Below are 26,285 nucleotides of genomic sequence, written 5' to 3' on the forward strand. Positions count from 1 at the left end.
GGCTGTCCTCAAGTTTCTGATGTATGCCCCACCACATGCTTGGGCACACCAGGCTGGTTTTTACAACCCATCCCACCTTTGGGGTGGGAAGCCAGAAATCCCCCAGAAAATCACCCCGACAAAAACCTTTTTTTTCTTTTTTCTTTTGCCTTAGCACAGAAAACTCAAATCTTCTCCCACTAAAGCTGCTTTGCTGTTTGCTGAGTGACTCTGAGTGCTCCCTGGAGATGTGACTGACCAATTCAGCCCTGCTGACACTGGAGCACAGGCACAGGCATCAATCCTAGTAAAAAGCCAAGCTCACCAGACTCTTGGGCTTGGACTGCCTGAACATCCAGCCCAGAGCCAAGCAAGCTCTTCCCAAGTGCACAGCACAAAGCAAATTGTGTGGCTTCGTAAGAAAAGTTTCAAACCCCAACATTTTCCTTCACTGCTGATCTTGTCTCTGCTACCATGAGAAGCCAAATCCATCCTGTGCCTGTGCCATCAGCCCCACTTTGCTGCTGTAACTAGTTGGGGAGATAATCTTGCAGGGAGCTCAGCTCTGCAGCCCCTAGTTCCCCTGAGAGTCCTTCATAAGAGATCACCTCATCACCTACACAGCACAAGGACTCCTCAAAGGCAGCTTTTTCCCAGTGAACTTAAGTCACCCCTCACAGTTCTAGGGCATTTGTACAATGTCTCCAGGGTACTGTCAGTGCTGACACTCCCAGATTGGGCTTCCACTACTCAAGTCTCTACCCTGATGCTATGGAGCCATTTGTGGCCCCCCAGCAGCTCCCACCACTGCTGTCCCAAAGCAGGGATGGCAGTGCTGAGGCAGGACAGGCACACAAAGCAGGGGAGCAGCTTGGAACCACCAAAGTTTTGGTGCAATGATAACATTAGTTGGTAACATTGTGCTTACAGTGGTTATAGCCCATCCCACCTCTGGGGTGGGAAGAACATCCCTAAAACTTCCCCTGCTTTTTTCCCCTTAGCACAACAAAACTCAGCTTTCTCTATCTTCTTCTGAAGGGTGCAAGGTGTGTAACACGTCGGAGACACCACAGAGCCACAAGAACAACAAACCCTGCATGACAGGCACTGGTCCTGCTGCAAACAGGGAAAGGACAATTCCAGGGGTAAACCATCAGGCAAGTGAGCCCTTGACGTCATCAGGAGGATGGCAGCCCTTGGGGGAAGCCTCGCAGCTTCCCAGCCCTGGTGGAAAACTGCTGTCTGGCATCTCTTTGGTGAGGAGCTGGTGGGCAGCACACCAGTGAGTCAGACCTATCCCACTTCTAACTGCACATGACTCATTCCAGCTTGGCTGCAAAGGCACCGCGGAGTCTGACTAAACCAGCTCAAAATCTGTGTATACATCATTTTTAAATACATATACACCCCCACACGTGTATGTGCACGCATGGACGCGCATGCACAGACGCACCAAGTGATTTCTTCTTTTTTCCATACACAAGTGAGAGGAACGAAACGCTCTGGAATTAATAAATAACTATGAACAACCAAGCTCCTGGGCTACAGAAAGAGCTCTTCTCCCCACGTGGCTCCTTAATTCCTTGAGGCTCCGAGCTCACAAGGACTCCCCCGTTTCTGGCGCGAGACCCCGCGGCACAGCTCGCAGGCCGGGACGGCCACCACAAGGTTCCCTTTCCTCCGCACGGGGTGAGGGGGACACCTCCTCGTGGGAGGGGGAACGCCTGGAGGGAGGGAGGGAGGGAGGAACGTGGCCGTTCCTCACTGGGTGTGTGCACACCTGCAGCGCAGAGGAGACCGGCGGCGGGCGCTCAGCCCGTGTACTGCTGCTGGTAGCGCAGGTTGAGCTCGCGCAGCTCCCGCTCCCGCACGCGCCGCGACTTGTTGGATTTGGTGGAGCGGCTGGAGCGGGTGGACTGCGCTGACTTGGTGCTCTGGCAGCGGGAGGACGCTCTCTTGAGAAGGTTTTGTGAGATGGAACGGTGCAAGTTCTTCATGGAGGAGGAGGCTGCCATGCTGACCACCCACGGGTGCTTCAGGGCCTGCAAGGCCGTCATCCTGTCGCTGGGGTCCACCGTGAGCAGGCGGTCGATGAAATCCTTGGCCAGGTTGGACACGCTGGGCCAGGGCTGGAACACAAAAGAGGGGGTTGGAATGAAACATCCCAGCACAGCTTTGCTGATTAATTAATTCCAACCATGTCTGCCGCTTCCCCTCTCTCTTTTATCCTCAAATCTTCCAAGCTGTCACTGGCACTATCCGCCCAAGGAGAATGAGACACAACTACTCCACGTTAGGGGAAGAGGCTGGATTAGTGGAAAATATCTGCAGGTGCACAGGTGCAGAGCAGATCCCTCCAGCAGCTGGGCTCAGGCACTCAGTAGCTGACCCTCCAGCCTGAAGACACTGACACACCCATGTGCACACACTCAAGGGTCTCAGTCAACTCCCAGACCCAACCATCTCTCCAGCAGTGGTTGGGACTTTCCTGGTCCATCTGGACCCCAGATCTTCCGGGAGTTTTGTCCTTGTCCTTAGAGACACACACACATGGACACCCCCAGCTTCCAGGCCCTTTCCCCATGTCCAGCTCCATGTTCATCAGCAGTCACACACTCAGTCACACACCCCCACATGCCTGTGCTTGCCCCGGCTGCTGCAGAGCTATGTCCTGCTCCAGAGATGCTGGTCCTACCTACCTCACCTTCTCACATCACCTTCCAAAATCCTACAACCATCACCAGAAGCACAGTAACCATATCTCAATGAATTAGTGACCCTCCCCTGTCCAAGTGCTTTCTATCCCACAAAGCCATTACTGCAGGAACAGGGGCTCACAGAGGATGGATTCTGACACCAGATCCTCAGGGCTCTTCTGACTCTTCATCTTAAGGCACACATCTAGGGAGGAAGCACTGACCTCTGCACTGATCCTGGAACTAAAACTAGGCAGAATTTTCTGCTGTGGAACTTGGTGTCACTCCCATACAGAAATTTAGATGTTGCTACTGGTTAACCCTGGCACAGCAGCTCAGCCCAGCTGGAAACAACCCCATAAAATGTTCTAAATATATAGAAATGTTAGATATAAGAAATTTTCAGTAATGTTTACCACAGAAAGAGGAAGGAATTTGTTTAACAATATGCTAGTTTTAAAGAAATAAGCCCAAAATAATTAATTAGTCCCATAACAAATATCCTCCCAGCACACCCAAGAATGGCCATAACAACTTATGAGTCAAACACCTACAGCTACAGATGTTGAATTGTTTCATTTCTGACAAAATACTGTATTTGCACTAAGGTGGGAAGTGAGAACATTTCCTTCAGCATGAGGTGAAGACTAGGCTGTGGATGTGGACAAAGCTGGGAAGAAAAATGTGACAAAACCCACTGTAAGGGCAGAGAGGAGGAGAAGGCAGCGTGGCCAGCAGAAAACCCCGGTGGTGAATGGAGCCAGCAAGAACATGATTGCAGGGTTCTGGAACCACTGGGTATTTTGGGGGTCTCACCTGTCCTGAAACCACCAATAATGAATTTTTCAAGTCTGTGGAGATCACATCCCAAGCTGCATTAAGAAAAATCCTGAGCAGATTTCTGCTATAAGGATTTTCATATAATAATAGTGACATACATGTAACTGAGTGGACCCATGCCATGTCTAGTTAAAAAAGCAAAACTCTGCTATTGTGTGTCTCTCATTCTTCTCTTCATTGGGTGAGGAAGAAAAGCACCCAGCTATTTTAAAATTCAGGGTTCACTGACTGTACAACCAGAAATAATGCCCTTTTCTTGCACAGAAGGTCTAAAAAAGGTATGTCCTGATTTTTTGGAGCTTTGTCATTCATTGCTATAGAAAGCAATTTTCTTTTCAAAAGACTCAAGGCACCAGCAAGAGAACAGATCCCTGGGAGGATTTTTAATGAAAAGGAGGATGGTGTTAGCTGCTCCCAGCCCACAGCCTGTCAGTGCATGGCCAGGAAAGGTGAACTTGAGCTTTAGGTGAGGAACTGTCTGTGAAGGAAATCAGGGTACCACAGTCTTATTTTACAAAGACTAAAACAGTCTGGCTTAATCAGCTGAAATGGGATACATGGTCACTGCCAGTAACCATGCAAGAGAAGAGACTGAAAATTATATTGACTACCTGATATAAAGAACATACTGCTACGTGAATAAAAACCTATAAATGTTCCTGAACCTATTCAGAATATAAATGGAAATACTCAGGGAGGAAGCAGAGCCTTCTTCTGCAGATCAGATACTACTTCAATGCTTGAAACAAAGTCAAAATCTGCTCCACTCTACATTTCAAGAATTAAATCCATTAACAAAAAAAACCCCAGAATTCTCAACATTCAAGTTTTTCTGACATAGAATCATTAAGGTTGGAAAACACCTTGAAGATCATCAAGTCCCACATTAACCCAGCACTGCCATGTTCACCACTAAACCATGTCCCCAGGTATCACGTCCACCTTTTGAACCCCTCTAGGGATGGTAATTCCACCACTGCCCTGGACTGCCTGTTCCAGTGCCTGACCACTCCTCCAGTGAAGAACTTCTTCCTAATACCCCATCCAAACCTCCCCTGGCACAACTTGGTGCCATTTCCTCTTCCCCCATCTACTGCTCTACATGGAATATAATTATAATATAATATATAATTAGTTTGTCACAATCTGCCTTAAATGACTTTTTCTTAGCTGATGAAATGTACCTTGGCAATGAATGGTAAGAAAAGCACAGGTGCTTGTTAGAACAGAACAGGGACAAATTCTGATCAGAGACTCATGAAAGTGTTTGTTCATAAAGAAGGTAAATAAAATAGCAAAAATCCTTTTCAAATTAATCAGGCAAACCACAATAAAGGTTCAATTTTAGCTGGACATGCTGGTCTGCTTTGCAGAATGATGGACCATTGAGGAGCCCAGCCTTCGTGGTATTCACAACAATAGAACCAAACAAACAGAATCTGAATCTGCCCTACCATGGGGGAATATAAATCACATTGCAAGCCTATAGATTCCCAACGGACTTTGGATAAGGTACTTCATTTGTTAAATAACAGCAAGGGGAATCAACTTGCAGGATTTAACCTTCATTGGCATAATCTCAGCTAATCCCAGGTGGTACCATATGTGGTGGCAGCACATCCCTTCACACTCGAGATCTCCAGCTGCAGACCCCTGGGCTCTCTCTTCCACTGATGGACATATCCAAATGGAACCAAACAAGAGGTTTTGCCTCCACTCTTCCAAGCTTGCCTTGAAAAGCTTTTAAAAACCCATTTTCTGTAGGTTTTTTTATTACTCCCTTTCAGCTACTCATTCAGCTAAAATCACAAACTCATCATTACCTGGCTACACTCCATCAACCCCAACTCCTTCTTTCCTTCTCCTTCTTCTAGGAGACACAGCTCACCCCATTCTGTTTCCTTCACAGAGGACTCATTCTCTACTTCCCAACAATCCTAATGGGACATCCAAGCTAATGATACATCTATTAAATGTACCAACTTTACCTCAAAGTGAAGGTAAATGCAGGTGACAATTTGCTCTCTGTGCAGTAACTTTTTAAGAGCTCTTCACAACCATCTTCATTTCTGTTACTGGCAATTGAAATGACTTAAGATATCCACCCTGAAAGAGCTTTTGTTCCCCTCAGATGGAGAAAACACATCCACACAACTCCAATTTCATGTTTTTTCCTGGGTATTTCTTCCTCTCTTACCCTAAATCCCTTTACCTTTCTGAATATTTCTGTCCCTCACAGAAATACAATCATGTCAGCACCTCCATCCTCTCCCTTTTTTACCTAAATTCAAATAAATACAAACTATGCTCAAATTAAAAGTATTTGAGAACTGGCACAACAGTACTTAGAAATACATCTTCAGGACATGCAGGAGAGCATTATTTTCTTTTCCAGGTGTAAGTAATGGCAGAAACCTGGAATTTGAGGCAACCCAGGAGCTGTGTTGCTGTCCAAACACATTCACACTTCAGTCAAATGAGATTCTGGTGAGTGAAATTAACCTCTAAACACCAGGAATAATATTACTTCAATATTTTCAAGTCTTATTAAAAGATGGAAAATGTGGTGATTTGGAATTTGAAGAAATCTGTGAAATCTGAGGGCCTAGGAACTATGATACATAACCAGCCTAAACCTTGAGAGGCCCATCCAGTTTAATGAATCCTAAAGAAGAATAAACTCCAAACAGAAGCACATTGGATTTCTCATTATCCCAATTACTCTAGTTTCACCACAAATGGTGAATATGGAGTACCCGCAACTAGATTTTTCTTCTGGTCAGCAAACACAAATCAGTTTATTGATCTGTTTACACAGCTGAAGGTTTGATTTGCTGCACCACACACATCTTTCCTATTTCACTGAAGCTTTTTCTTTAGTAATACATAGGGCTACATTCTACCCATGCAATTTGCAACCTCAGACCCTGGAGAAATGCATCCACTCTCCTGAAGACTTGCACCAGTTGACAAAACAGCAGTTTTAACTTAGCAAAATCCCACTACCCCTCCAAATTAATACTCAAGGCAGCAGCAGAGGGTTGTGTAGGAGCTGAGAAAGGTTGACACTGGTGTGTTTGAGGAGGACATGAGTGCAGGACATGTGCTCACGTAACAGGACTGAATCAATCCAGAGGAGATGCTGCCCATCTGTTTGCCTGAGGAGAGACAGAGAATAGCCTGGAAAGAAAATATTCCCATCCAGTGGCCATGAAATGTTGGATCAGCTAAACTCTTATCAGATAGCCTTGCCTTTAAATCTCAGTGCTGCAATGACAAATCCTGCTTTTTCTGTGGCACAAAAATGCCACAACAATGCCACAAAAAATGAAGAGAAGTCACCAACACTTGCACTTCTGTTTCTCTAGAAAGCATTTTCAAATGTGATGCAGTTTGAGTACAACTTCTGCTCCCTCTGTTAGACTGTGTAGCTTCAGAAAGATAAAGTTCTGGTGTCTTTCTGCAGAGAAGCAGAGAATGGTTTGGGTTGACAGGGACCTTAAAGTTCACCTAGTCCAAATTCCCTGCCATGGACAGGGACACCTTTCACTAGCCCAAGCTGCTGCAAGCCCCATCCAACCTGGCCTGAACACTTGCAGAGATGAGGCAGCCACAGCTTCTCTGGGCAACCTGTGCCAAGGCCTCAGTACCCTCAAAAAAAGGTGAAATAGCCATATTCTGAGCTGAAGCTCAGCAGTACCACCTGAATGCCAACAGAGACCTCCTACATGTGACCAGTTTTTCTAAAAACAGCAATCGTGTTCTCTGGGATACCTCATGCAGTGCCTCCTTCAAAAACCTGGTTTCTCATGAGACAATCCCTGGATATAGACTCATTTAACACTGGAGACTATTGGCCTCATGCTGGAGGGAGGACTACACATCCTCTGGAAAGTAAAGTCTGTAACTCTAGAGTTTAGCACAGTGACTAAAAACATGGTTCAGCACAATTCAAAAGGAAAAAAGAAGTGGGGGGAGCAGAAGGGCTGCACAAAGCTGCAGAGGGATCTTCTGGTTAGTTGTGTGCAGATAGAACAAAGAACATCTGAGTTTAAACTCTGCTTGTAGTCTCAACAGTACCCACTGACGGAAGGATACATTCTATTTTCCTACCTAAGTTACATGTTTTCTGGAGAAGAAAGACAATGTTTATGAGGAAGGTGAGGGAAAGGCCTGGTTCTCCCTTGCCAGTCAGTCTTTACAAAAACATGAAGCACAAATCATGTTATCACAGCTGCAAAAGATTGCTCTTAGGCCAAAAATACTGTATCCCAGTCCCACTGATTCCCAAGAAAAATATCCCAGTCCCAGTGATTCCTAGGATGAGTCTGAGCACTGCAGAAGCCTCAAAGTTCCAAAGAGACTGAGGAGCCCTGCAGTAGCACACAGGCTCCTGCAAGGTTCTCCTACAGAAAATCTTCAGATATCTACTCTGAAATTTCACAAGATAAGATAGATTTATTGGGAATAAGCCTGCCCCAACAAACAGACTGGGTTTAATGCATCCACTTGGTCAGAGGGAACTGCCTTCACATCGTGCCTTTATCACCACTAGCAGCAACTCTCCACATCACAGGAGATGAACACATTTCTGTTGTCATTCCTGTTTGATGCTGCACTCCCCATTGTGCCAGCACACATGGTTTGGTTTGTGCAAACAAACAAAGCCAAACTGGGGAGTTTCTGTAAATTTTTCAGCTAGGGTTTTCAGCTCAGCCATTCCTTGGCATGAGTCACCAGATAGCTGCAGAAGGAGCTATCTGGAACAGACTGGAACAGAGTCCAGAATTAGCAGCTCTTCAACCAAGTATGGAACCCATCCCACAGCCTGTCTTACAGCCTCAATGACAATGGGAGAGACTCCTATGGTGGAGACACTTTGCCCTGGTCCCTCAGGAATGCCAGCTGCTGCTTTTGAGGTGCACTAGCATTCCCTACAAAACCATCTCCTAGATTTCTAAGCTGCATAAAACACAGGGCACTTCACCCATCTGCAACTCCAGCCCTGCTAGATAACAAACTCAGGGGAAAGCAGCCTCCTTTGCAATGCCTTAAAGAGCTCTCAAGTGTGTTATGTTTTATTCAGACTTAGGCTCCGAGGCTGGAGGAGGAGGAGAAGAAGAAAGAGATCTCCTCTGAGTGTCACTTAGGCTGGGCGACTGCGTGCAGCGCTCTGCTCTGTGTCACCGAATCCCTTCACCAGCCCTGCTTGTTATTCACATCAGCTACAATCTATTGAGGCACCGGCCACGCTGGCGTGTGGGGAACAAACAACTGCTGCTCTCTGCTTTGAACAACCAACCCACCTCTCTCCCCTGCAGCTGATGTGAGCACGGACCCGGCGAGCACCGCAAAGACCTCCCAACACGTGCTGGAAACAAACCCTGACCTGTGTGACCACTGTGCATCTCCTCACCCAACTGCATGGACCTAGGCAGGGCTGGGAGCCAGAGGCAGAGCAGCTTTCTTTAGATCTGTTGATCAAAATGAGCAGATTTTGGATACCAGAACCAAGTCCCTGAATTTTATTCTGCCTGCAATGGGAGCTGCTGTAAAGCGGTCACCAAAGCCAGCACTGCAAATAAGTTAGTGACTTAAATTTATCTTCTTTTCACAAAAATAAGTCAAGCCAAAATATGTGTGGTGCTGAAGGCAGGGCCTTCATCATCATCTCTTCAGCTTCTGTTATTTTTTAGAACAGCTACACCTTTAAATTCTGATGTTTCTGGTGGCAGACAAGTGACATGCTGTTAGTTTTGAGAAGGAAATTAACTGGGCTTGATGCTCTAAGAGGTCTTCTCCAGCTTCAATGATTCTAAGAATGTCCCCAAAAACTCTCTTCATTGCATGACCTATTTATAAATGACGCAGCAGTTTTGTCTCATTTAGGAGATTCCCACATGACATCAGAAAGCAAGAAGTGTCAACTCCAAAGGAGCAGGTTGGGGACTGCAACTGTGACACATGTCATGGCAAACCAGCCTAGGGCTGTGCTGGGGCTCCAATAACACCAGGTTTGCACTGACCTGGGCATCGTTCAGCCCCCAGATAATTGCAACAAGGTGATCAAAGCCAACTGGTTCCAAAGAGCTGGAACAAAAAGTTTCCAGTGAAAAGATGAAATGTGCTAAAGTCTGCGTAGGGCAGATTCCCAAGCATTCAGCATTAATTTGTTGATGTGGGGAGGAGGAATAGAGGAAGGATGAAAGAGGAAAATACAACAGCCCTTTAATAATCCAGAGCATTATAAGTATGCGCAGCCATCTGGTGCGGTGAACTTCTATAACCCAGCTTTTCGAATGGAAATAGCCAGCCCATTTTCCCTGGACAGGCACTGAGTATTCAGCTGGAATCGTGCACTAAAATTACAGCAGCTATAAAAACAATAAACACAAAGCTTTGCTCTCCAGCCAGGGGCAGTTCTTCTAAGTGCAATGCTTAGGGAATAGCTGTTAAAATGGGGTAATACCACATTTCAGCTTGGATCGCTTTACGTCTCTTAAAAATGTGTCAGCAAGTTACAGCTGCACACAGGGGACTTTAACCACTACCCTGACTGAAAAATTGTCTATTAAGAAAGTTCAGGGTTAAGAGATCTGGGCTTGGAAGGATGCAGGTGAAAAAATGAGATCACAAAGTATACAAAGCTGGAGATTGCCATGAAAACTGAATGAGTCAAAAATTTCCAAAGGTATTGCTATAGCACCAGCTCACACCAGTATCTGCAGTAACTGAACTGAAAAATACCTTCCCCAGACTGCTTCTAACATCTGGGTATCCTGACATCTTCAGTGCTTTGTCAAAAAACTCAAATTTGAGCTGAATGATGTTCTCCCACTCTGAACTGTTACCTTAAGAGAGTATTGGATGTGAGCTGTAACCGAAGTCAGTATGTGTTTCCATGTACAAATTCAGAGTAAGAGTTTAATTAAGAAATGGTAGTTCCTGACAGGGAGGAAAGATCTTCCCCAGGGAGGAAGAATATCTTTCATCATGCTGATTAGAGCAGTGGTGGGGGGATGAACGATAAGCTTATAAACCTCCCACATACACACAACCCCCTTCTGCAAGCTCCAAGCTGTCAGTGCACGAGCCCTGGGCGCTTAGGAGGGAATGAACAAGGGGGAGTAAATCCTAAGACAGTCTTAGCTGCCACTCCAACCCTGCCCTGCTCCCCAGCTGGCACCAGCTCTCCTCTGCTGCTCTGGACAACTCCTTTAACCTCCCAGAGCACACTGATGTGTCACAGAATCATAAAATATCCTGAGCTGGAAGGGACCCACAAGGATCAAGATGAGGAGCTGTGCTGCAAACACCAGCAATGTGCAAGCCCCAGCTGCCCCACTGTCTGGCTTGACTCTCCTTTCTTCCTTATAGTCACTCTCAGTTTTAACCAGAATCCAACCCTATCATAGTTTCAGAGGAGGTGAAATGATGCCTTTTTCATCTGAGCATTTGCTGGAAACCCAGGTTTGGTGCTTCCCAAGTTAGGGCAGTGTGGCCCAATGCCATTCCTGTTTTTCTCTTAGAAATCACTGTTTTGGGTAGGCAAGGTGGATGTAACCCATTTTAAAGTACACAAAACATCAGGAGACACTCTAAGTAGGCTTGCTAGATTCTCCACAATTCAGTCCTGGGTCACTGGTTTATAACTGCCTTTCCTGGCACTATTTGAGACATTTTAGTTAGAATTCAGAGCATGATAACTGTTCTAGATCCCATTCCAACACATTTATCTGTATTTTCTTCTCAAATTTCTTTCAGCATCCCAGCTATTCAGTGGTGGAGACAGAGATCCTGATGAAAAACAAAGTATGTCACTGACACTGCACCAAACTGCACATACACAACAAAGAAAAAGGACAAACCGAAAATCCTTAATACAAAATATTCCTAATTCTGCATCCTTAATCTTATACCAACATGATCTTTTTCCTTGTTAAAATCCTACCCTCTTCTTACCTACATTGCTGGGGTATTTCTGGGGTATTTCTCTTTCCAAAAAAAGATTAAAACATTTAAGTTTTCTATGTGGAATCATACTACCTACTGTGGAGCCTGGCCATCTCCCAGGTTCAAAAAGACTGTGGTGAAGATCCAGCTAGGAGCTTCCAAGATAGCCAGGGGTCCTTGACACATGGCCTTCAAGAAGGGGTGAAAGGAGCTGGGCTTGTTCAGTCTGGCAAAGAGAAGTCTAAGGGCAATCTAACAGCATACATTTATTTGAAAGTAGTTACAAGGATTACAGACCCACACAAGAGGTCCAAAGAAGGGGCAACAGGGAGAAGCTGTGCCTTGGAAGGTCTGTGTCAGGAAATATCAGGGGAAGGGTGGTGCAGCCCTGGAAAAGGTCATCAGGGAGGTGGAGGATCTTCATCCCTGAAGCCCTTCAAAACTCAGGAAGACAAAGTCACAGCCAGCATGACCTAGTGCTGGCAACACTGCTGCCTCAAGCTGAATGGGATTAGAGTTCTCCAAAGGTCTCTTGTAACCAAGGTTTTTATTACTCAAGTGCTTCTCCCCTCCCTGCTCCCAGCCAGCAGTGTCATATCCCCTCCAGAGCAGCAGTACATTCCTCCTTCCAACACAGATCCCTGCCCAGGCTCCATCCCACATGCTTAACAGGGTCAAGTGTGCCATCAATGCTTCAGAAATAAACATGTGCTGATCAGCTTCAGGTCAATTTGGACTGATATTCAATTACCTTTCCTGCAGGAAGGATGTGCTTTAGTTCTCTCTCCTGCTTTTATAAAATTCACAGCAACTTTGAATTCTTCACATTGCTCAAACTGAGTTGACGTTGACCTTGGAATTTAAATAGTTAATTCTGGAAGACTGAAAGACAGACAGCACAGTTGCAGAAACTTTGCTTCTTTGGGAAATCAGGGTGAAGGCAGGGCTGCAACAGACACCCAAAGATCATCCAATCCATCCCATGGTCCCCCAAGGATCCACTACAGATGCATCACTCCTGACAGATGACTGCCTCACTTGTTCCACAAGACAGCCCCAGAAATCCTCTGGGTAAGCACTTTTTGCCGTGGGAGACACCAGTTTTGTAAAAAGTTCAGTGTGAATCTGTCTAAGTGCCATTTAAGACTCTTGTTTGACATAATCTGGAAAAGAGATAATTCCTCTTCTTCTTTGAAGCAGCCTTTTACATACTTGCAAACTGCTATGACAACATGTTCCCTAGGCCAAACAGCCAAAAATGTTTTAATCTTCCGGAGACTGTGGTTTTTTGACTCACAATTGTTTTTGTTGATCTTCTGTCAAGTCTCTCTGCCTGGCTCATGGTGTTTTTGAAGGCTGCTGCCCAGAAGTGTCAGAGCTTCAGCTTGGCATCTGCAGCAGCCACTAAACACAGCAGGATCACAGCTCATGCTGACTTTCTGTTCATTCACCTCAGTACATTCACCTTTTCCCAAAAGTATGATACTGCTCTCACACAATAGTTTGTGATTCATAGACACATCCTTTTCTGAAAAGCCAACACCTCCTAATTTTCCTCACCTATTTTTGTGCACTTACTCTTAATAAAAAAAAAACAACAAACTACACCTGCTACTGAATTGCTTAAATTTGACAGGGCTATCTGGAACTCAATGCCCTTTGCAGCTCTTCCAATTCAATGTCATCTACAAATATAATGAACATACCCACATTTCCCTCACCTGTGTTGGTCATTAACCCCCAAACACCTCTGGAACTTCAGCCACTTCTAGAGAACCACCATCACTACTGTGTTCCACTTTGTTGATGAACCACCAGTAAGTAAATGTCACTTTTAACACATTTGGGGAAATGCAAGATTTTGTCCCCAAACAGATTTGGGGAAATACAAGATTTGGTCCCCAGGCTCTCCCTACTTCACAGTTCATTTCCAAAAAGGAAGTTTTCAGAGACCATGGAATAGCTGAAGATCTCATGAAATAGCTGAAGGTCTCTTCCATGTCAGATCCATCCTTGCCAAACTCCAGTACCAAATACTGGAGATATGGGAACTCCTATAACTTTGGAAGAGGACTTTGCCAAGAAATTATTTTACATTCTCAGCCAAGTGTCAAGTTTTCCTTAGTTTTGCAATATCAGCCTCTCAAGCAAAACATTAGCTGAAGAATGCCACCAAGAATTCCTGAAGCTGGACTAAAGCTAAAAGCAAATAAAAAAATATGAAGGACTAAGTGTAGAGAGGTAAGAAACTGTAACCCAGGCACTCCTATCAGCACTGATAAAACAGTATATAGAGTCTTCTGAGTCTTCTCAGCTGTAATGAGAAACCTTTCTCACACGTGAGCCACATAATCATTCTCAAAATTATCTGATTATTAAAAAGCTTCTTAGAAATTACTCTTCAGACACACACAAATAGTTTTATAAGAAAGCACAGTTCTACGTTTTGTGAGACATAAAACCAGACTCTCTGGTAAATCACTCAAAGTGCCTGAAGCACTGGTGCACTGGATGTGTAGGGAGTACCATGATTATGGAAGTTCATGAGCTGTAGACACACAGCCAGGCACAGGTCCACCCCAGCACTTTGGGGAACCCTGCAGGAACAGCAGGCATCTCTTAACAGCCCCCTCCAGAGCGTTCTGCCTCTCCCTGATTTGTGTGAATGGCTCTCATGTCACCAGTCAACTCTAATCTGGTGCATTAGTGAAAGCTCAGTTTTCAGGAAAATCTATAAAAACATCCATTTGAAATAACAAAGGTATTGGAAAACATGCCTGGTTTTTCTACCTCATCACTCACTTGGGGCAGCAGGGGGCAAAGCAGGGGGGTGGGCGAGACTGCAGAGAGGAGGAGCAGCTCATGCTCCAAACAGGGAACACCACTGGCAGTTTGAACCACCCCTTCCAGTTCCAAACAGCTAATCCAGCTCCCTCTGTCTACAGCCTCAACTCTGCAATTGCAATCTTGTCAGATTTAGGGATTTCAAGGATTAGGTAAAGAGACTGACAAGAAAACCTTTTAGGAAGCACCTTTTCAGCCCCTTGGCTCAACATGAACAGAAATTCCCCAGAACAGTTTCTGCACTTGAAAAGAGACTTCAACTATGTGATATTAAAACCTTGACTTCCTATCTACACCAAGCATGCTGCCTAACTCCTCATTCATCACATCCCAGGGCAGGAGCACACTGCAAATGCTAGGGAAGTCCCAAATCCGGGTTAGAGGGAATCTGAAACACCTTTCAATGCCAGATTATTCCAAATGTATCAGGTTCAATTGCCTCTCTCCACGGCAGGGTCAATTACAGGCCACAAAGTGATTTGCAGTAAGATACATGTTCACAGCCCTTCCCCACAGAGCTCAGTTTTGATTAAACAAAAGTGCTTTTAATCTGCAGCAGGGGCAGCAGCTGGAACTTCAGCCAGGTGACAGCTCTGCAAAACCTCAAAGCCTCAGCCTGGGGCTCAGAACAGTTAGGAAGATGCTGTAATTTTCTCCAGAGTGCCCCACTTTTACAACTGCACCCTGAAAGCTCACTTTAAAAATGTTTTATAGGTGCCAGCCAGACCTCCCTGTGCCTCTAGATGCTGACCTGGTATTGTACTTCCATACAATCATCTGGGCCCTCAGGTCCTCAGCAGAGCAGGTCCAGGAAACCCAGCTGAAGCAGTGCAAGATGTTACCCCAATCCACTCACCCCACAACCTGTGATAAACTCCCATGTGTGCCACAGCAAGGAGGGAACCAGGTGAGTCCTCACACCCTGCTCAAGGGCTGCACCTGGCTCACGCCCATGACCATGAGCAGATGGACCTCCAACACAGACTCCAACCCCATGGTAACCATTTCCAAGGGAGGGGAGGGGTGACAGCTGCTGTATTTAGGGACAGGTTTCCTGCAGGTCTCAGCTCTTCCCACTGTAAAACTAACACATATTCTCACTCCCTGAACCTCATTTCTAAGTCAGTGAACATGCAATAGCATGTCTTGTCTCAAAATACACCTCTACTAAGGTATCAGAAAAAACAACACATCTGAGCCACAGCTGGAAAACCAAGGATTCAGCCAGCCAAAAATAAAAGAGAAAATGACCTAGGCTGTTCTTAGGAAAATGTAAAGGAGTCAAAGACACCAATGGTAGCTGATAGTTCAAATCCCTCCTGTTAATAATGTGTATTCTGTACAGAGGCAGCTTAATATTCTTTTCCTACCCTACCAATGTCCCTTTATCCCTACATCCCTAATTCTGCAGAAATACTATTCCACCATTAACAGGATTTTATAGGGTCTCCAGATGAAGGAATGAAAATAAATGTCAAACCACAGCACTCTTGTAAATCCCTTCCCCCCAGATGTGACTCTTGCCCTCCTCTATCCTTATATTACATGCCATACATTGTGCACCACTTCCCCAAACTCAGTCTTTCACCCCAAAAATCTTAACCAAAATGCTCAGCTGCTGTCCCTCACTCTGCCTTGAACCTGCAGATACTACTGGTATAGACAGCAGTCCTAAGGAAAAAGGGCTGTGAATTAAATCATTGGGAAAAAACCCACATTGCTCTTCCCCATGGAGATTCCTTCCCTGCTTTCTTTGTCTCTAGAGGCTTTGAGGCTTAGACAGAATTTCCACCCTATCCTGATGACATGCACAATTCTCTGAAATATAAACTGTTAACACTGAGTGTTGTAGACTGCAGCACTATGGAAATGGCAGATGTAGGCAGAGGAAGATGACCCCTCTCCTTGCTTACCCTGCCCTAGCACTGGGGCTTCTCTCCACTGTTCTGCTGCAACATAACCTGAAGTACCTAGTAAAGAGGCAAAAGGAGTGATTTTGAAAAAGGTCCTTGTGACACCAGTTCTGTTGGAGGAAAAAACCTTCAAAAGAACCTTAAGATGCAGCCAGAGCAAGGGGGACTTGATTTTCAAATGCATGCATTGGTTTCAAAGCCCTTTCACTGGAAAAGGTGTTTCTTTACCTGTAAGTTAAATGCTTACCAATGCAGCATGCTGAGTTTTTACAGGAGCATGGTCTCTGATACATGCAGGAAGAGGCAGGATTTCCCAGGTTTTAATTGAGGTTATCACATTTCCAAAGATGTCCCTTCCTGCAGAGGGAGAGATCTGGACAAACACTTCAGCTCTTGGAGATGGAATGACACAAACATATCTTTCCTCACAGTCACTGAGCTGGTGCATTAAAAGAAAAGAAGGAGCAAGAGAAGCCCATGTATTGGGCTGGCCTCAGTGTTCTGTGCCTGGCTTGGAGAGGAGCTTTCATCCTGTTCAAGTGCTCCAGCTCTTCAAAGGAGAGCAGAGTGCCCTTTTCAGCAGAGCCCCGTGACTGCAGCTCGCCAACACTCTTGTTGTTCTACTTCAAAATCACCGCTTTCACACAGCCATGTGAAATGCAAAAGCACATTCCTCTGTAAATTGATGGGGTTTTACTTCTTCCAGGCAAAAGGCTCAACAATTTATATAAAAAATAATTCTTCTCTACATGGAAAAAAAGCCAGCTCTAGATTTTAGGGGAAAAAAAGCCTGCATTACTTTAAGAACAGGACTATTGTAAAACACTTCTACCATCTAATGTGGCTCACAGGAAAAAACAGCAACTGCTCTAAGTAAAAAGCTCCTTCTTCCCCCAAGAAGGCTAAAACGTGGTTGCAGAGACTTGTATGCCAGTAAGTACTGCAAATGTGTTTTAAAATCTTGTCTTCAGCTGCCCCATCCTTGTTTTCTTTGTCGCACTATATTCAACAGCCTGGGCCACTCAAAGTCCAGGGAAAAGAATGGAAAATTGGCCACCCTGCTGCTTTGAAATCTCTCCTCTCTTCTGGCACAGACATCAGAAGCCAAGGTGATGACTGCCTAGCAAAAGCATCTAATGGGTCTAAAGACATCTTGGCACAGCCATGGAGGGCAACACCACGTGTTGGTGTGGCCTTCTGGGGACCCCACAAGGGAGGGGTCCTGCTGCACCCAGACCCTGCCAGGCACTGAGCCAAGGCAGAACTTGCAGAAAAATCAGGTGGCTTTGCACTGAGCTCCTCTTAGAGCAAAGAACAGCACTACACTTTGCCAAGGTATATCTTCAATAAAGGGGGGCACCTACCAGCTTTTCTGACCCCTTGTACTTATGGGACTTTATCTCCTGCATTAAAAAAATATACAGGACCAAGGGAGAATTAGAGGGCAGTGGTGCTTCTCTGTTCCTGGCCATATTTTAAATCAGCTTTGAATGTTTTCCCAAAGACACAATCCAGGCCAAATTCAGGGAAGCCAGTCTGCCTTACTGACCATCTTAGGAGATATCCTACAAGATCACCAGTTTTCCCTCTTTCGGGGCAGTTGCTACCCTTTAACCAATTTAATTAGCACATAATATATTACACAAAAGTTAATGATACATATTAGTAAAAATATGAACTGCAGGAAAAAATCTGGACAGATTTCTGGGGCAAACTAAGTATCAAATAAAAAATAAAGCTAAATCAGTATGAAATAACTGAATTTTTTTCTAAACTGGTATATTTTGATAAAGTGGTTGTACTTTTATCATCAAAACAACAAAAGACTGATTTTTTTTTTTATTATTTACATAGGCATATGTAATTCATTTTAAGTGACCAAAGGTACAAACATGCAGGACTGGCAGCCAGCCAGTGGCTGACCTACCACAGCATCAATGCAAAACTTACTGCATTGCAAAACTTATGTACGAAACTTCATCCAAAGTTTCAGAATGCTTGTCCTACACTGACTGAATTCTCCTGAAAGTGATAAGGATTATGGAGAGATTTTCTCTAATATGCAAGTATAATTTTTTTTCCCTTATAGGAGACCAATTTCTACAGTAAAATACAAGTATGCAGAATAGAAAGTTGAGTTGCCACTATACATTTCCATCTGCAACTTTTAGGGGAAGGAGGTTGCCAAGAATATTTACAGTTTCTTTTTTGTATTAAGTTTGTTGTTTCATAGGAAATCCAACCACAGTCATCATAATTCATAATACAATGACCCATCAGTCCCTCTGGGGCAGGATGGACGATTCAGCAACCAGCTCCCAGCTGAGTCAGAAGCAGTCTGGGTTCAAGCTCTACCACATTCTCTCTCAAAACGTTGAATAAATGCAGGAAATGAATACTAAAATTTGACAAGCCTGTCACCTGTCTCCTCCACTATGTGTCACAAGGGATTTGAAGGATTACAAGTTCTCCACAGTCTTTTAAGGAGCCCCCACAATGAGGACAATTACAAGGATACTTTGGAAATGCTCTGCAGACGTGCTGGGGGAAGGACTCATCCTGTAAGCACGCATCAGTTGCCTTGGAATGGCTTTATTTTTATCTTGTTTTCTGCCACGTAGAACAGGTAGTTTGTTTGCTAATGCACTGCCTGCACTCTCTGTGCTTTGTGCTTCTACTATCAGCTGCAGGCAGGAAAAACTGCTTGTGGAGAAAGTGGTTTATCTTTTTACTCACACAGACTGAATTAGTTGTTATGGGAACACCATTCATGCTACTCATCCAGAGTAATTTGGTTTTCCTGTAACTAAGGGCATTCTTCCAGCATGAATCTATCAATACAGGATCTGCAGAGTTTACTCAACACCTGCATTTAACTTGGTGCTTTAAACTCCAAGTGAGGGGAGAAGACCACTAAGATTCTGAATATTCAAGGAGAGAAAAGTAGAAATGCAATGCACACACAGTTTGCAAGTCAGGCTTCTCCTCTGACCTTTGGTCATTCTCTCCATCAATGTGTCTTCTATTAATTTGTCCAATTGCTCTTCCAACTCAGGTAAACTTCAAAGGTCCACAGCCCTTGTTTCCACCCTCTGAATAGCCTTTATCATCAGAGGTTTGTTAGGAAACTTTCTCCTGCTGGCTTTTAGGCAGAAGGCAACAGACCCTTCAGCCCTCACTGGTTTTATCCTTCCCTGTGGAACTGGCCATGTATTTCACATCTGTGCTTATCGGCAAACTCCTGATCCATGTCAAGGCCACTGTCACAATATGGCTTCAAAGTTCCTTCAAGAGATTTTAGTGAGGATTTTTATCAAAAACCATTGGAAAATCTAAGTCACACAAAACCAGTTCATCTCTCCACAGGCTGCTAAATCTCTTGCAGAGCTCCTACAGACTTGCACTGCCCTGACCTTCATATATCAAGCTTCCTTGATATACCAAGGGACTTCCTTCATATATCAAGCATGTTTCTCCTATCAATGCACCCATTAGCCTTATTATTTAGAACAAGCTTTTTTAGTTATTTAAGACATGTTCCCACAGCAGCACACACCAACCTCACCCACTGTGAGCATACCTCAAAAGGCTGATTCTGTTCCACGAATAGGAGAACAGCCCATGAGAGAAATTATATGTCCAGATCAGATATCAAAATCAGAACAATTCATAGACCTTAGCTAAGTTTCCAAATTTAACCATAGCATACATTATCTTTCACTTATTCCATCGATTTTCCCAGGTGTGTAAAGCAACATAAAAGTACTGGTATTCAACAGAAGGAGAAGCTTTGAAAAAGAATCAGAGCAAGCCTGTCCTTAGCAGGATAATGATGGTCCAATCTTCAATTCTGCACTCGCAAATTCAAAGGAAACTAAGAATGGAATTCCAGCTTTATTCCTCAGTCAACTTTTTAAGCTACAAAGAGCTCCCAAAAATCAGTTTTAACTCCAAGATTTCAATTAAAAATTAAATGAAATAATTATGTCCAAACATTCTTTTTAGTAAGTTCTAACAAAACAAGTGTAAAAGAATAATTTTGCAGCAGGCTACGTTCAAAGCAGTGTCAATAGCTCACCTAACCCTTACTCAGGATGCTCAGGGAAAAAAAGCACACCAGTTACAAAGCCAGCTGTCCTTCCTTCCTCATCCTAGCTATTACCCAAAGCAGTTCAAAAAGTGGAGAAGGAGATACAAGAGATAATCAGAGCAGTGATGTCAGCAGTACCTGAATAACCTATTGTGGGAGACCTCTCCTATTGATCTGCTAATGGCCTCTTCAAACAGACCTCACACTCCGGGAACAGGAGCCGGCTAACAGGATCCCAGTCAGAAAGCAATTACATTAGCTGGACTAGAGATCACTTGTTTTTCCAAGAAAATGGAGCTGCTTCTCAGGTCAGCATGCATCTTGCCTTTTGTTCCTCTTTCAATACAGCTTTGTCCTCTGTGCCCAGGTGTTGGGGTCAGACTTTTCAAAAAGCAGGACATTGCACCAAGACTCAGGGCGCTGCTGCTGCCTGCCATGGTACAGCTTGAAGACAGCTCCCTCCTTCCCCACTGGAACTTGTCTGAGCCACACACAGCTCAACCTGTCAGCTCTGTAGTTCACAGGCTTCTTTCAGCACTTCCTCTTCTGTTTCAGATCCTCAGCTTTCAGATCACAGAGAAGAAAAGCAGTTGCTCCCATGAAACCTCTGCTCCTGCATCCATCCAAGACAGATGCTGTCAGCAATGCACTCCAGTATTCTGCCCACTCCTACTCCAAAGAAAGCAGGACTTAGCTCCTGTCATTCCCATTAGTCTGACAAACTTATTAATAGCCTCATTTCTGACATCTGCCCACTTCCTCCAGTGTAACACAAAGAAAGAATAGCCATTGTCTGTGAACACCAAAAACCTGGAAGCATTTAAAAATCCCAAAGATGGCTTTAATAGTGCTGCCAAGATTGTGGGAAACACAGCAGACACCTTTAAACCTCTGGCTCACTTTGTCTTCTCCTAGAAATTATTCACAAAATGAGCAGCCTCTTTACGGCATCTCCTGCCAATACCCACCTACAGTCAAGCACCCTGCAATTTAGGGGCATAGGCTTAATTACATTGGTAAATTAAAGCATCCATTTTCCCTGGCTCTAGAGGAACAGAAAGCATCCAGGCAACAGATACAGGCTGCTGGCTGACACATATTTGCTTTCCAAGCAGTAAAGTATCGACAGCTTTCCAAAATAACCACTCATGTCACACACAGTATCCATAACAGCCTCCTAAAGTGTGTAAGTTGTGGTGGCATAACAAGCAAAATGCCTCAGGCTTGTGCATTGACTTTCAAAATAGAGAGTTTAATGCTTTCTCTGTGGCACATGTGCTACCTCTGCATGTACAACCAACAAGTCTCCAGTGGCCTAGTTGCAATTCACAATATTTCTCAAAACCAGTCTGTTCTGGTACAAGGACGAGTGGACATCAAAGTAAATTACCCCAGGGAATCTTCAAAACACTCAATTCACGCTCTCCAGATTGCCTATGGCTGCACTAAGCTTGATCAGACTCCCTTCAAATGATAATTTTTTTTGGAGGAAAAGCCCTAGTCTGTTCATTCATTCTTCAAACAGAAGCCAGGCCATGCCTTTGGTTATTCACACTGCCTTTCTACACATCCTTTTCAACTCTGTATCTTTATCCAGAGAACACAGACCTGCACTCAATAGTAAAGGGCATGGGAAGGAAGAACATAACAATAGCAACACTCATTCCTAATATCAACAGGGTTTTGATCAGAAGTGTGAAGATGTTATTTACAAGTGCTTAACTTCAAATTATTTCTTCTGAAGAGCAAGAAGCACCTTCAGACCACGCTATCATTTACAGAATGCCTAAAAATTATCCCCCAAGACTCTTCTCTCCATACTTACCTATGAAAACTATCCTTCGATCCTGCATTTTTTCACATACCAAGCTCAGGAAGCAATGCAAACCAATTTCTGAAATAATCCCATCTCCAGATGGAAGAAGTGCCTGCCATAACCTTGTCTTTCAGCAAAGCTATTTTCCATACTACACTTGAGTTTGTGACAGAAATCAGACTAATGATATATGTGTCACATTTCAAACACCCTGGCACAAGTTTCAACTGCAAAGCCTCTAACAACAGCTTACCACAGCCAAGGTCCCCCCAGCTAGAAGTCCACAAACATCCCAGCTCTGTTCTACAGCAAGTTTCCTCCTTTTGTGCACATGTTTTGTTAAAGGAGCTCACTATGCTGTACTGGGAGCAGACAGAAATTGGGAAAGAATTTTAAAAGCCAGAATGGCAGATTTTTTTACCCCTGGTAATGTTACCACCCACAAGACAACCAGCTTTTGGTCATCACAGAGCCACACCTAGGGAGAGCTTCTTGCTTGAGTGCCCCTCACCGCACTCACCTCGCCTGAGTAGCTGTACTTTCCCTTCAGGATCTGCCGGTACAGGCGGGTGCGGTTGTCGTCCTCAAAGGGCATCGTGCCGCTGAGGAGAATGTACGAGATCACCCCCAGCGCCCACATGTCCACGGAGTTCGTGTAGGGCTTCCTGACCAGGATCTCGGGAGCGATGTACTCCGGGGTCCCACACGTGGTTTTCATCAGGCAGTCGTCCCCTTTCTTCCGCGCGCTCGCCAGCCCGAAGTCCGTGATCATGATCTTGGAATCCGTTCCCGGGTGATAGTACAGGAGGTTCTCCGGCTTCAGGTCCCGGTGGGTGATCCCCAGCGTGTGCAGGTACCTCACCCCGTCCAGCACCATCTGCAGCACGCGCGTGGCGTCCCTCTCGGTGAAGGAGCCCTTGGCGATGATGCGGTCGAAGAGCTCCCCGCCGGTGGCCAGCTCCATGACCATGTACACGCGGTCCTGGGTCTCGAACACCTCGATCAGCTGGATGATGTTGGTGTGGCGGACGCGCCGCAGGACGCTCAGCTCCGACTCGCACACCTCCCGGCCCTCCCGGTACTTGGTCTCGATCATCTTGATGGCGTAGGGCTGCTTGGTGGCCTTGTGCTCCACCCGCACCACGCGGCTGAAGCTGCCCCTCCCGATCAGCGCTTTGATATCGTACTTGGCCGTCACTCGGGGGTCGAACTTGGTGCGGTACTTGGCCACTTTGTTCTTGCGGGGCTCGGGCTGGTGGGCAGGCAGGGCGTTCCCGGGATAGGGGTTGGTGTGATGCGGAGGGGAGGGAGAGCCAGCTTTGATGACAGCCCCGCAGTCATCTTTGATGAAATGCTTGTATATGTCACTGTGGCCGGTGTAAGGCTCGACTTTTTTAACCAGGTCTAGCTGCACATCTTTGGGGGGCTCGGGAAGCACTTTGCTTGTCCCACAGCCCATCACTGACTGGTGTTAATTCCCTATCAAGGCATGTTCCCAAGGGAGCACCAGCAGCAACCACATCCGGGGCGATTCCCACGTCTGAATCTTAGAAAAAGAATGAGAAGGAAATAAAAAGGAATAAAGATAGTAAAGATTCAAACAGAGGGAAAAATCAAAACAATAGGGCCAGGCTATCACAAACTGAGAATATGGGATTTTCACTTCTCTCTGCTACAGAACATGCACAGTGCTCTGCTGCTTTCATCACAAGTGAGTGAAGGCACTGCCTACAAACACCCAATCGTGGTCAGAACAAATGTGCCCATGGAAATCACACAGTATCTTTTCTTTATGAGGGATTGTTTGTTTTCTGCTCCCTTCTGAGCCCTGAATCAGTCACAGAACAGTTGAGGCTGCATAAGACTTCTGGAGGTCTTTTAGTCCAGACACAATTGCTTAATTAAAAATTAATAAAGGAAAAAGTCAAGCATTTTCTTTAGTTTTGTTAGATCTGCTCAACTTTCTCGGTCAGCAGCCAATCCAAACCCTTTAGTTCTGAGTTTGCTCACCAGAAGGTCGACAGAGTATCTCAGCAACTTGTATATTGAACCCATCTTCCCAAGATTTTCTTTATATTGAATTTGTACACTGTCTTAAACCTCTCTCTACTTTGCTGCTGGGGATCAATGGAACAGCAGAAGTGCAGGGAATATGGAGACACAGGCACATTGGTTTTAAGGTCCTGCTAAAATGGAGATGTTCACTTGCCCAGAGCAGCTTTTAGTCAGCAAGTCCCTCATCCTCCAAACCCTGAGAAATCAAGGTGGGCTTTCACATCTTTTAACAATATCAATTTTGCTTTATTTTACAACTTTAGGCACCAAGTGGCATTCCTGGCTTTCCACACAGAGCTGCCTGTAAGAAGTGGAATTCCTATCAGCTGTTCCAGACTAGGACCACTTCTTCATCACACTGTATTCCAATAAAACCAAACCAGCTGCACTTGGGCAAGTCTTTATGTGCTGATTAAAACAATAAGACTGGCCAGAAGATGGGGAAGCCACCTGTGGCTCTGGCAGTCACTGGGCAGTTCCACATTTGCCCTTTTTGACTCAGAGCCCATCAGCATGTGCCTGAGAGTTTACAGTAGGCTACAGAAAACCATTAGCCGTGAAAATGTGACTTTAGGTCTTACCATCACCAGGTGTATCTCCACTCATGCACCACCTCTCCAAGAAACTGCTCAGCATGAACAGCAGAAAAGGAAACCCAGTTGGTATTCCATTGGGAGAACAAGTAGAGAAATAAGAAATGTTTCAAAGGGACACCTGGAAGAAGTTCAGACTCTTCATCCAACCTGGAAAGAAAACCAGGCTTTAGTTAAGATTCAGTTTTATAATCAAACATCATCAAAGTAACTTCTCAAGGGACAAGTTCCCTCCTGGCAGCACCCTGAAGTCAGACATCCCAGCCATGCCCAGACATGCCTGTAGTAGGGTGCAGCAATAGAAATAAAAAACAACTTCACAGAAAGCTTGGTTGACTTTCACCAAGCACTGCCCTGGACATGGGGCTTCATTCAGATTAAAGAAGCATGATAAAAAAATTAAGAGCTCTGGCTAGTCCTGAACAATGCCTCCCATGGACAGTTTTACAGATTTTTCAGCATTACTGAACCTTAAAGCATTTTAAGCTAACAAAGAAATGAAATGAGAGCATCCATAAATGAGATTATTACAGAGTAATTCAACATGTAGAGAAGGACTGGTGTAAACCATCCCTCCCATAAATAAAACCAAACAGAAGAATTAAACACTTGAAAATACCATCTATAAATCCACTAATGGCATTAACTGAGATCTAGCAGCAACTTCAGCATGTCAGCGGCTCCTCTTTGTAGACTTAAGTGTTCCAGTGAAGGCTACAGAGCCAGAGTCAGCAACAAAAATGCTTAACTCCACATTAGTGCAGGACATGCTCCTGTGCAGTAATCACCAAGGACGTGGGGAAAGAAACTAAGATAAATTACAAGCTCTCCGAGTGGGAAATCGCGTACTCTCTGAGCCACAGCTGGAGGTGCTGGGAAGTACCATGGGATGGGATTGATGCTGCTTCCCTGGCAGATCGGGCTCCTCGCCTGCCGTGTTACTAACGCATCTGAACGTGCCTCTCGCTGCCTGGCATAAACCTGGCTTAACTTGGCATGCCCACTGCCAGCTCCTGGTGCAATTTCGGAGGGGAGACCCGGGGCTGGGACAACTGTGCCGGAGCCATGGGCTGACCAGAATCAGCCAAACCCACCGGGATTCCCAAACCCGTTTGTTTTCAGAACTCCTCCCAGCCCAGGCCGTTTGTCCCTACACTGCAAAGAGGACCCAGGGCCGGGCCGGTGCCGGGAGCTCATCCCACAGCATGTTCGGCTCCAGGCCTGGGAACCACCGGGCCTGTCCCACTGAGGGGACGCTCCGGGAGCGGGCAGGGCTCCCTCCCGGCCCGCCCGTCCCCGCGGCCCAGCGCCCCGGGCAGCGGCAGGGCTCAGACGCCGGGGCCCGCCGCGCCCGCGCTTGCCGGGCCGCACCACCGCCGGCTCCGGAGTGAGGGAGGGAGGGAAGGAAAGGGAGGGGAACCGGGGCCGGGCCGGGCCGGGCCGGGCGGTCCCGGGGCGCCGATCCCGGACTCACCTCGGCCGCGCCGCGGCTCCGCCTCCGACGTC

At 45.5% G+C, this 26,285-nt stretch overlaps 1 protein-coding gene across 1 annotated transcript; it reads right to left on the reverse strand.

Moving 5' to 3' along the window:
• Positions 1–1,354: 1,354 nt before the first annotated feature.
• On the reverse strand, positions 1,355–26,285 carry PSKH1 (protein serine kinase H1). Its single transcript, XM_021541154.4, has 4 exons — positions 26,254–26,285; positions 24,768–24,929; positions 22,652–23,677; positions 1,355–2,108 (listed from the first exon to the last, which is right to left on the reverse strand). Exons 3-4 carry the CDS (start codon positions 23,588–23,590, stop codon positions 1,791–1,793), a joined length of 1,257 nt encoding a protein of 418 aa, XP_021396829.3. The 5' UTR covers positions 23,591–23,677; positions 24,768–24,929; positions 26,254–26,285; the 3' UTR covers positions 1,355–1,790.

The sequence above is a fragment of the Lonchura striata genome, chromosome 11 (genome assembly GCF_050655825.1).
Source record: "Lonchura striata isolate lonStrDom1 chromosome 11, ASM5065582v1, whole genome shotgun sequence".
NCBI lineage: Eukaryota > Metazoa > Chordata > Aves > Passeriformes > Estrildidae > Lonchura > Lonchura striata.